General features: G+C 33.1%; 1 protein-coding gene across 1 annotated transcript; it reads right to left on the bottom strand.

The window, feature by feature from the left end:
- Positions 1–893: 893 nt before the first annotated feature.
- Positions 894–11401, bottom strand: LOC123556890 (heat shock 70 kDa protein 12A-like). The gene is made up of 6 exons (XM_045347956.2): positions 11224–11401; positions 8121–8417; positions 6754–6972; positions 6250–6406; positions 2633–3733; positions 894–2455 (listed from the first exon to the last, which is right to left on the bottom strand). The coding sequence occupies exons 1-5, from the start codon at positions 11224–11226 to the stop codon at positions 2634–2636; spliced, it is 1776 nt and encodes a 591-aa protein (XP_045203891.2). The 5' UTR covers positions 11227–11401; the 3' UTR covers positions 894–2455; position 2633.
- Positions 11402–11955: the final 554 nt, after the last annotated feature.

Below are 11955 nucleotides of genomic sequence, written 5' to 3'. Positions count from 1 at the left end.
CTTCAAACACGAAAGTAATCGTATCGTTCTGAATTAAACAGTAATGTGGTTTGTTCTTTTCGTCCGAAATTTAATCTGTCTTATAGTTATTACGGAAACGCAGAACATATTCAGTTTTTGTAAATATGGCTGTTTCTGTTTGATATGCTGCGGAACGTTTATGTATTGACGAGATTTGCTTGATTTGCATTATCCTAATGGTTAATTTTCGCGAGGTGGGGGATATCGCGAATAAAGTGAAAATTAAACCCTCGCAAAATTTCTGCTTTTACAGCATGAATACATGTCTCGTTAATGAATAACATCTTTCGCAATAATAAGAAGAGCAAACTGGCCAGAACCAATATTAGGAGACAAAGGGATAGAAATGTCTGAAAATGACTGATAAAAATTCACTTTTTTGAAACATACAATATTTAAGTCATGTAATGATGTTTAACTTTTGAGTAATCTTAATCAGCATTTGAGTTAGTACCTTGTTTGAGAATTGAAGAAAAAAGAAATACAAAAAGAAATATATCATCATCTTCAAATTATTTTCATTTGTACCATCCAGTAATTATGAAACCATATTGTTTGCTGTTTCATTTTAATGATCTCAAATTACAGCTTTCATGATTATTTCTGAGAACTAATACCTAGTTGAACTCTTGAGTAAAAGTCAAAATCTGTTACCTATCAATGGCCAACGATATAACTCTTGACCTGTGACATGATATACCAAATTATCTTGGAATAATTTAGTAGACAAAAGTGTCAACTTCCCCAGAATATTTCGGAAGATACTGGACTGATATTATTAGAATCAGTTCTGTGAGAAAATCTGTAAAATAGACTCGCATTAGTCATTTTTACAAAAAAAAATGAAAAAGAAAAAAAAGATCAAAAATATGAAATGTTTGACAAATTCTTTGTTATCAGTCTATTGGCTAGTCTATTGGCTAGTCTACAACATAACACAAATCAGCTGACTACATTAAAATATCTCTAGGGCAGTAACCTTTGATCCGATGTTAAGATATCTTCACAAAAACGTTTAAATCCCATACAAACAACAAATAATGCAAAAAAAAAAAAACAAACAAAAAAAACTTGAGATAACACTGGTCAATGAATTATTGCAATATAATTCTGTTTTTTTTTTTGCGAAATTTTCAAAATGATTTGAATTAAATACTTGTAGAGTCAAAATCCTAAAGTAATATTTGAACATATGAGTATCTCAAAGTTAACGCTGAAAATCTTTGGTTGTGTTTACATATATAACAAAATAATTATTTGATAATAATATAACATAGAAGAAGTCTAAAGATAGTATCCCATTCTGGTGTAAACATATCTATAATATATTAGTATCAAAAATAACATTGTAAAGCTATGCACTCAGACATGTACAAAGACCAATACAAAGAAAAACTTTGATAAAGATCTCTGAACCCATGGCATGGAATGTGTGATGTCAGATTGATGCATGCTTGTTTTGTCGTTTTACTCTCAGCAGCTTATGCCCATCTGTTCTTAGTTTCAATTTTTGACTGCAAGGCAGACCGATTTCACAGACTGACATTTACCGGAGAGATATTGACCTGTGCAAAAATTATCAAAATATATCGCGACGCGCGTACAATTAGTTGGACTAAGCTGTTCTAAGATTTAACAATAAATCTAAAATAAACAAAAATGAAATCCAGCCCACACTGTATATGAAGATCATTTTGAAGCAAAGAACGCAACCAAGTAAAACTTATAGCAAACTTGGTTGAATGAATCTATACACCAATGAAAATATTACAGGATATTCAGTGAGTATCCTTCCGTATTAAGTTGCATCATTTTTTTATTTGATTGTGTGTATAGCTAGCGTAATGAATCTTAGTTTACCTAAAATATAGGTTAAGATGACAGATGGTATTAAAACATCAAAGTTTCCCTGGTAACAGATATACTTTTCTTACTTTTTATTTTCATTTTTTTTTGCCATTTGAGTACCCATTTTCTGTCATATTCAAATATATTACATGATCTACAAATATTTTAGTACGGTTACCTCATACAATTACCAAGAGTCAGAAGAAAACACATTCCAGTGCTAAGTAAAGTACGTTCAAACACCATTATGTAAACTTAAAGTCATACTATTCTGTTTTAAAGAAAGTATACCTAAACATGAAATTTATACGTATACCAATTCTGCCATTAATATATACAACAGTAATTTGAAATGAAAATGTCTAAACAGTTTTGTTTACAACGATTGTCAATTTACCATAGATGCTAGGCGCATAATGGGTGTTGCATATTTCATTGTCTCCATAACGGTCTCGGTCGACCCGAATCTGTTGTAATTTGCTAATTCGAGTTCTGCGCTTTGACATCCCGTTAGAAACTTGTTGACATATTTCTTCTATCTTCTTATCTGTCCTTACGAGGAGGTATGATTGTCTTTATAATCTATCTTAAGATAAAACAATTACACCATTACTATATTTATGCAGTAAGGAATTAAAACCATTTTTGCCAAAACATGAGGTTGTCATTCAGTTAATAAACAAATTGTTATTTTTATATGTAGATGTATATAAAACATGAGACTGCTATAAAATAAATACATCAATACCATAACTATCACTACCTTATTCAAGAAAACTGACATTTGTTTTCACTTGTTTCCCAGTCTTTTCTTCTATCGCTGTTACATCTATTTCCGTTCCTCCAAACGCAAAAAATACCAGAATGGCATTCCTACGTGCGTCATTAGTCTGCGAAAGCTGTACTTTAACAGTTCCAATGATTCGACAATCTTTGTCGGTAGTATATCTCGGTTCGAGTAGCTTGGATGCACATATGTCGAAACGTACACATGTTTGTCTTTTATCAACTGGATAATATGTTATTGTTTTCTGAGGTTCATCAGTTTTCACAAGCTGATCTCTGGTTACATGTTTATGGAATATGTCGACACACATCAATCCACTGTCGGTGAAGGTAGCCTTTTCAAATGGGTGATCTTTATTGAACGGTTCAGAAGCTTTGACGCCATACGTGTACTTTACCACTCTCTCTGAAACGACAGGTGGATTGTGTCCGTAAAGTACAGCACCTTTCAGCACCGCTACAGATGCGTCTTTGGGAATGAGTATGGGAAGATCTGGAAACGCAGATTTAACACTTTGTTGCAATAATATACATTCTGAAAATCCACCAACCATAAAAATGCAGGAAACCTCGCTTTCACTCAGTTTTCTAAACTGCTTTTTCATTTCCTTAATTGTACCTTCTATTGCTGTGGAGAAAAATCTGGAGAACATATCCGACGAAAAGATAAGTTTGTCTCCTTTAACGCTTACATCTTTTCCAAATCCAGTTTCCGAAATAGCTTCCTCAAAACTTTTTTTCTTAGAAGTACTTATATTTAATTTGGTTAGCAGTGATTTCTTTTTTTTTGAGATATACACCTCCCTCAGGGCAGCTGGAAACTTCACGGTAAGTTTCGTTTGCTTTTCAGGATCGAAATACTTCTTTTTCCCTTCAAAGTCAGCCATGAAGTATAACCAGTCTTCGGTGTGTTTTTGTTTGAACATATCGTATTTGTCGCTAGATATAGCCTCGGCCAAAAACGTTTCAAATTCTCTGTTGATCGTGTTTCCGCCTCTGGCATTGCCACCTGAAGCTACAATTTGTCTTATGGATTTTGAAGAAGCAACTTCATGAGTCGTAAGGTCTATCGTTCCTCCTGAAATCAACGTTTGCTTAAAATAAATTACATTCTTTCACTTGCATGTTTTTCCTTTAAAGTTTTAATATACTACTACCAGGGATAACTGATATAAACGATTCAAGCATTATTTGAGCCGTGCCATGAGAAAACCAACATAGTTGGTATGCGACCAGCATGGATCCAGACCAGCCTGCGCATCCGCGCAGTCTGGTCAGGCTCCATGCTGTTCGCTTTTAAAGCCTATTGGAATTGGAGAAACTGTTAGCGAACAGCATGGATCCTGACCAGACTGCGCGGATGCGCAGGCTGGTCTGGATCCATGCTGGTCGCATACCCACTATGTTGGTTTTCCCATGGCGCGGCTCATTTACAGATTTAGTAGTCGAAGAATGTATAATTACTTCGAAAGAAAATTGCAAGACTTTCCTTCATTGGTCGCCGCGTTTTTATTATTACAACTTTCATCTTTTCATGCACAACAAGCAATAGGATACTAAAATTAGGTTTTTCATTTTGTTTAATAGAAAATATATGTATGCTTTTAAGAAACTGTCCCGACGACCCTTACCATGGGAATGGCGCGTGCTATAATGTGTTATTGTATTCATGTTAGAAAATTTATATAAATTATATTTTCAGGATTTAAGACATGTTCGAAAAGTGGAGTCAAGAATAAATTCTCATTATATAACTGGTGAAGACAAAAGTTGTTTTATGGTAACTATGTTATATGCCAATGTATGTAATATATGATCTTGTGTTTCGCTGTGAAGTTACACGTACTTACATGCAAAACGACTTTTAGTCATAATTTATGGTACTGTTTATTTCAGTAAATAGTTTCTAGGACTTATTTCTTATAAATGTCCAGAAGTTTAAATACAGCTTTGTAAAGAAATAAGAATGTATGTAAAGGACGTTTCGTAGCACTATAACTATCTTATTTAAAGTCATTAATAGTTGTACGAGGACAAAGTTTCCCTTTCCAACTATCTTTATTATTTGAACAAAAAATGTAATCAAAGCCTTGAAATGTCTGATGGTTGCGGGTTTTGGTAGATTTATTTTCTGTTTAAATGCCAATCTCTCTCTCTCTCTCTCTCTCTCTCTCTCTCTCTCTCTCTCTATATATATATATATATATATATATATATATATATATATATATATATATATGAATGAGAAACAAATACAAAGTTAATGTGCCTCATATCTAAGATGAACTCTGTCTGAACTAGCTTGTAATGTAACCATGGGCTGGAATACCTTATCATTGATAAATCTTATATAATCTAAATGGTCAGTGTGAGTGGATACAGGTTGAATAAGAACTGCTTTATCATTGATTTATCATTAATAAAAGGGGTCTCCGTGGCCGAGTGGTTAAGGTCGCTGACCAATCACCCGCAACCAATAATAGCTCTTTTCATTAGTTTGAACATAACGAAAGGGCTTTCATGTGTGTGCCGTTTTCAAACCTTTAATTCTCACAGCAAATAATGTATCAACCTGACGACACGTGAAAAAAGTGTTTTCGGTAGTTTCTCCTTTCGGATTTAAGGTATTGGGCCCTTAATAGTAATTTTTTGAAAATGGCATTTGCTTGATATATTCTTAAAGTTGACCATGTTTCACAATGTGTTGCAAATTTTAAACAACTTTCATCGTTCCGTTTTTTGTAAATTTTGTATAATATATGGTATTATATATGGTATTTCCTCACGCTCAAGAAGAGACAAAATCCGATGTGATGGCCACAATCTAAAATGCTTGCAGAGAATTCATTACAACATTAATTTTGATAAAAGAAACATCAAACTATTGTTAAACAATTATAAAACACAAAATAAAACTTTAAAAATTATTTTTGTCTAGAGTGCCTCAAGTAAACAGTTTTAATGAGACAGAATTTCAACTCCAACATTGAAAAATTAAGGTCGAATCCGGTGGGTCTGTTTTGAATTTTGCTCACTTCATTCAAAAATAACCTTGGGGCAATAGTAAAACCTACCTGCATTTCTTTCACAACATGTAATCTAACGAATGAAGGCAAAATACATGTAGAGAACTTTTACCGCACGTAACTCAGTATTTTTAAAGATGTCTAACTCTACCCCTCCTGATTCAGAGGTAAATTCACATTAAACAGCAAAACAATCGCTTATTAAATGAAAATTTTCAACTTTTATACAATTCATCCATAATTAGTCTTGAAAGAAGTAAAAACTTACTAGAAAAAAAGAAAACATAAAAAAAATAAAAAAAATTGGTCCCAGTGGGGTTTGAACCTACGACCCCCACCACCCCTGAAAATTGCAGTCAAAGTAGGTTTATGGTAGGAATTGAATACTCTTCAAAAAGGAGATACTCCATTACGGGTCCAATACCTTAATGCACTACAGTCGGTTTGCAATAGATAATTATTATTGACTTGAATGTATCAACACTAAAGGGAGTTCTGGAAAGTAAAACGCAATTGTTTTAGGGAGTTTGATGGAAAAGGAAGGTAAGGATAGAGATATTGGTACTACCTCCTGCATCTACGACCAAATATTTGCTACCAACTTCCAGAGATGACAATGTAACATCAGACTCTGCATTAACAGCACGTACATCAAAACGTAGACAACATACAGATGCTGCCTCTGGCTCCAGTGCCATTATCAAACTATCGGTTGTTATACCAGCCTGGAAGGTAAACAAGAAAGGTTATCTTCTAATGACAGTTGTTCCCTAACATGTCTTGCTATCGTTGACTATTCGTTGTATTTTGAATATGTATTTTTGTGAACATATCTATACATACATTGCTGCGAGTAGCGTTCTTTTAAAGACGCCCTTTTACTTAGATGTTTGCCCTTCTTAAAGAAATAAGAAACGAAGTGAAAATCTGTAACACATGTTCTTTGTCTTCACATTGGTACTTTTTAAAAAAATCACAATACTTGAGGTCATTTGAACCTTTTAAGAAAAAAAAATGTTTACATAAATTTTGCAAAGAATGGCATTTTTAACTCAAAAGCTTGTTTTCGTACTTTGATCGCAGCTTCTCTCATCAAAAATTTTGCCTTGTCTGTCCAAATTGCAGGAACTGTCAGAATCCATTGGATATTTTCTCGTTTTATTTCTAGTAAACTTTTCTGTAACTCTGTGAACATATCGTCTGCTAAATACTTGATGCTTGCAGAAAATACGTTTATAGCAGGAAGAGGTCGACCTAACTGATCAACAAGTCTCATACCAGTTTCTAACGGCTGAAAGAGAAAAAACATTATGTAATGTCTTCCTCTCCAAGCATTAGCCTTATATTGACTGCTGCCATTTACTGATAAACATCTAAGTTAAAGTACAATAGAAACCTAGGTGAATGGTTACAGGAGACAAAACAATTGAGTCAGTCAATAAACATGCTTTGATAACTACATACTGTATATTAAAATTAAAATTTTCACGATATTAAGGTATGTGTTTATTATTGACTTCTTTAACAGTGATGTAAATTGAAACATATTCATTAAACGTCAAACAGAATTGCATGGTCAGTTAATAATTACATTAGGTCAATAATATATATGTCAAAAGTCACAGTCATCTTCCCACCTAATACAGTTACACTTCAATTTAAATATAAAGGTAGAAACTCCACAGGTCACACAAGAAGACAAAAATGAAAATGTTGAAAGCTCTGATTCAACCTGTTAATTGACGATGGTGGAAATGAATGCTAAACGTTCCCAACCTCTATATGTCCCGACTTGAGCAGATCTAAACATTTGCACATGTTACAATTATTATCTAAAACAATTAAGAAGCAACCGCAGATATGTTCTTACGATGGTGTACATGGAACCTTCAATGATACATATAGTATAATTCCATGGAAAATGGCGTGTGGTCCCCAGATAAAACAGTATGATTTTAACGTCCATATAAATGATATTCAATGGAGTTAAAGTACATGACTTATATTGTGTATATGTATACTGAGCAAAGATTGATTACCTCTCCTTGTAATCTAAATACAAACAACATATTACATAATGTCAAAGAAATGTAAACCTTGATTCCTATTTTACGACTGCTGTTTAAAGTTATTTTTTATCCCCTTTACAACATTTTTTTCTCAGGTAATTCACTGCTGGAGAGTTATAAAGAAATTGATATTAACGAAGAATGGAACCTTTTTGTTAAAGCGAACGTTCTGTCGTTGTATATTTTCGTGAAATGAACAGTTTGGATTGTTGTGCCCCTATTTGTAATATAACGAGTAGGTTGAAGTAGGTTATTTTTGCGGGTGTGTCTGTGATGAAATAATTTATTTATCATTAAATAAAATAATTTGACATAATGTGTAATGAAAGGACCAAATAATTGAAATGAAAATCACCAAAGCATATTTTACCTGATTGTATTTCGCATATAATTTAGTTTTGAAATCGTTGAAATAGTAATAATTTTCATGACATTTGTCGTTGGCAAGCTCTTCAAATTTTCTTTGCGCATCATAGCCGAAACATTCCAATGATGATCCGTCTGGACGTATAAGAGCACAAGTTGGTGTCTTTTGAGTGGCAATTGAGGAATAGTGGGGGTACCATTTTCTCACGTATATTTTTTCAGGGTCCGTTTTCGTTGAATACGCCCAACCGGAGAAGGAGGTACCGAGGTCTATGGCGGCATATATCAGTTTGCTATCTGCCTGTAATATTAGTTTATAAGCTAAATTAGCTAAGGTCTTGGAATCTTTTCGTGGATAACAAAGCATTATATAAACATGTTGTCAATTATTGAAAATTGCGATGTCAATGTAAAAGTCATTGGCTTTAATGCGTTTTTTTTTCACAGTCTCTCTATTTTAAAGTACTAAATATAAATCATATTTACACTGACGTGAATTTGAAATGCTACATCCATAAAATGCAAATATTTCATTCTTTCAATTTGTTTCCAATTATTTAGAAGTTTATCAAAATTCTTTCATTGAATACGATCTAATACAAAGGTTTCTTATGTGCTACAGGCATATTATAGCTTTTTGCTTAAATGGGACATGATTAAACACTGTTCGTTAAATGATGTATGCGAGAGGCACTAGAAGTAGTCCAAACAATCTGCGGCGTAGGTTTGAACGTGTGGTAGGTCAAATATACTCAGCGTCACTGAAAGGTCGCCACCCTAATGGCCCTTATATTTTAAAAATCGCATTGGGCTGTGTTAAAAGCATACACGACTACATTTTTGACGCAACTGAGACGTCACTGGTATAAAGAGTTGTCAAATTCGATTAACTTCATTTGAGACACGGGCTGCACGTGCAGAATGACTTTTTCCAGCAATGTCGACATGTAAGAAAATTCTGTCTCAAATCATTCATTGCACTTAAAAGTTAGTCAACAGACTAAAAGGAATAGGTTAAAAAAACCAGGATGCCCTTGCTAAGAATGCCACGTTTAAGGCACGATCAACGCCAAAAGGCCATTGGCATGGTTGACGCCGAACTTTCATGTCGTGAAATTGCACATCGTATGTGCTGTTCTCACCTGACAGCCATGAAATGGGTTAGGATACATGATCAGACAGGGTCTTTGAGTAATAGACCGCGCACAGGCCATGAAAAAGTCACATCGATATTGTTTAAAAAAGTAAAGAGGTATATATTAAGTGGTAACTTTTCAATGACGCCTAGTATATTTTATTACGTCAACGTCAGCTTCGTGATAACCATTTGCAAAATCAAGGTGACCCAATTTTGTATTTGCCAATAAAAATCTATTTCGAATCCTAGCTTAGTGTGTTGTAGTCACGTTTTCCGTAACAGAGTATTCAGCCCTGCTTTTATATTATTTACGCATATAGATAGAACTCTGACTGATATTCCCCCTGGAACAAATTCTGAACAAAATGTTAATTGAGATCTACTTGACGCTAAAACAATAAGCAATTAGAATAAAAACATGTTCCACAGTTTTCCTCAAACGATCGAGCTAGTATTAATAACAAAACATTAAAAGAAGATTATAAATGTGAAAAACGTTTTTTACTGACTTAATGTTTTAATGACAGATATTTTTTTAGAAATTACAAAAATATTTCTTGTGACGGATATACGATTTTTTTCTAATACTGTGTTAACTTGAACGTCGTACATCCGGTTAGGGTGAAAAATAAAACATTTAAAAGAATAAATTGCATTATTTAATTACTTTATTAAATCTAAGAATAGGCTACTGGTGTAATAAGAAACTGAGAATACAAAAAAGTAATTAAATAATCTTTGTTCGAATTTCAGATATGTCTAAATAAAACACAAAAAGCTTTGATTAATTTACGTTCAAATGTTTCAGGGACCTTGGTCTTTCATTGATATTTTTCTCTAGTACATTTGTAAAGTTAAGTGTTGCTTTCTTGTATTAAATTTATAACTATTTGTTTGTTTGTAAATTACTACCTTCAGACTTGAAAAACTGTAAAGAAAATATCATAATCACTGTTTAGTTTAGAATGTATATCCTGTTTATAAGATCGGGGTTTTTTTTGACATCGAAAACCTGAGATCATCAGTACATGTACCGAGTGACTGCATTAAACAGCAAAACATTTTTCCCTTGTCCTGTATCTACTTACACCAAATCTTTTCGTATTACATTTCATCAAGATTTATTTCAATGAAATAACATTGCATATTCATGTTCGCATTACGTGTTAACGGGTATGAAATTAACCTATTAAAATGGTTTAAACACGAAGACTCAAGTCGGTATTATGTTCTCGCAATTCTTTTCGAATATTTTCATTTTTATAACAACACCATATCCTATATTATACACTATAAGAACGGACAGTTTTTTAACGGCCACTACTCAGCATTTACAGACTGTCTATTGTAACACTTAATCATATTATTTATTCAACATAGGAAACTGTTAAAACGTTTTAACGGTGCCCGAAGATCTGTACAATATGCTTTTGCGTTCCAGGGACTAGTTTTCTCATGCTTTAGCGATTGGTCTGTTTTAAATCTGTTATGGAAACCTTTCAATTTAACATTTCTATAAATAGATTCTTGACAATTTTGTGTTGTCAATTAAACAATATCTAAAAAAGTTTCAGTTGAAATATGTACATATACATCTTAGCCACCGTCTTCATACAGTGTTCGTTTTGTGCCTTGAATGGGTTAGAAGATTCAGTTAAAGAAGGCCTCAGTCACGTCTCATTAAGCTAGAAATACTTTCTGATTGGCACTTAACACTCATGAAGCTTAGTCATGTTTCCATTCTTTTTCAGAAAATACCCCTTTACCTCATCTTCACTGACCTTATAAACAAACTAACAAAATAGTGTACAAAAACGTTAATTTTCAATACAATATACAGTGTTCAAATGATACGCTCTCTTCAAGCATGGCCGTAGATTAATTCCTACCGTGTTCCCAATACATCAATACATCAAAACAAAACTGCTAAATATTACAACTAAAAGATGGAAAAAAAGAAGCTACTTACCATTTGTAACTACTCCGTTGGTCGTTGTAATTCATTTGTCTACATGTTATAAACGCAAAGAATTAATGAATCAACAAATTACAACACAATTAAAAGATAGAATGAAACTGTATAACAACTTTTCAAGGTTCATCTATATTAGTTTTGTTGAATCCTGCGTATGTCAAATGACTTGTTTGTAATATCTAAAGTATAAGGAAGTAAGTCTATCGCAATGGAACGCGGAAGATTTAGCGATTTGGTTTCATTTTTCTGATGCACAATGCGACGAGTTTATTGTTCTCTTTCCCGCTGATTAAAATAACTGAAAATATAGACTTTTCTTGTCCAAATGTTTTCTCTGGTAATGTCAACTACATGTTGGTGCACATGCCCTGCACGTGCAAAATATGCAATATTGGTCGAAATGTCAAATACTGTTATTATGACCGTTATGACCGTGAGTTGGCCAAAAATAAATCAATTATTAGCTGCAGTACATATTTAAATATCGGTATGTAAAATTTCGTGTGAATACATGCATTATTAACAAATTTTAATTCAATATAAACTGACCAATTAGGAATTTGCTTAGTGTAATTATATGATTAATTATGAGAAAAAAAATACAGAAACTTGTCAAACGTCAGGATAATAATGCTGCAAGTACTTTTGTGTAAAGATCAGCAGCAGACATATTTTATTGTTGACAGTGAACTCGAATGTGACCAAGTTTTTGACAAATGGCTTCAA

The sequence above is a fragment of the Mercenaria mercenaria genome, chromosome 15 (genome assembly GCF_021730395.1).
Source record: "Mercenaria mercenaria strain notata chromosome 15, MADL_Memer_1, whole genome shotgun sequence".
Taxonomy (NCBI): domain Eukaryota; kingdom Metazoa; phylum Mollusca; class Bivalvia; order Venerida; family Veneridae; genus Mercenaria; species Mercenaria mercenaria.
Note: the sequence above shows the minus strand (reverse complement) of the source record. Positions and strands in the feature narration are given on the sequence as shown.

Excerpts from the sequence above, each read along its gene's own strand:
- LOC123556890 (XM_045347956.2), bottom strand. Across the intron at positions 6,973-8,120 it reads TATATGCGAAATACAATCAG|CCGTTAGAAACTGGTATGAG; the intron begins GTAAAATATGCT and ends TTTCTCTTTCAG. Across the intron at positions 6,407-6,753 it reads TGAGAGAAGCTGCGATCAAA|GCTGGTATAACAACCGATAG; the intron begins GTACGAAAACAA and ends TTTACCTTCCAG.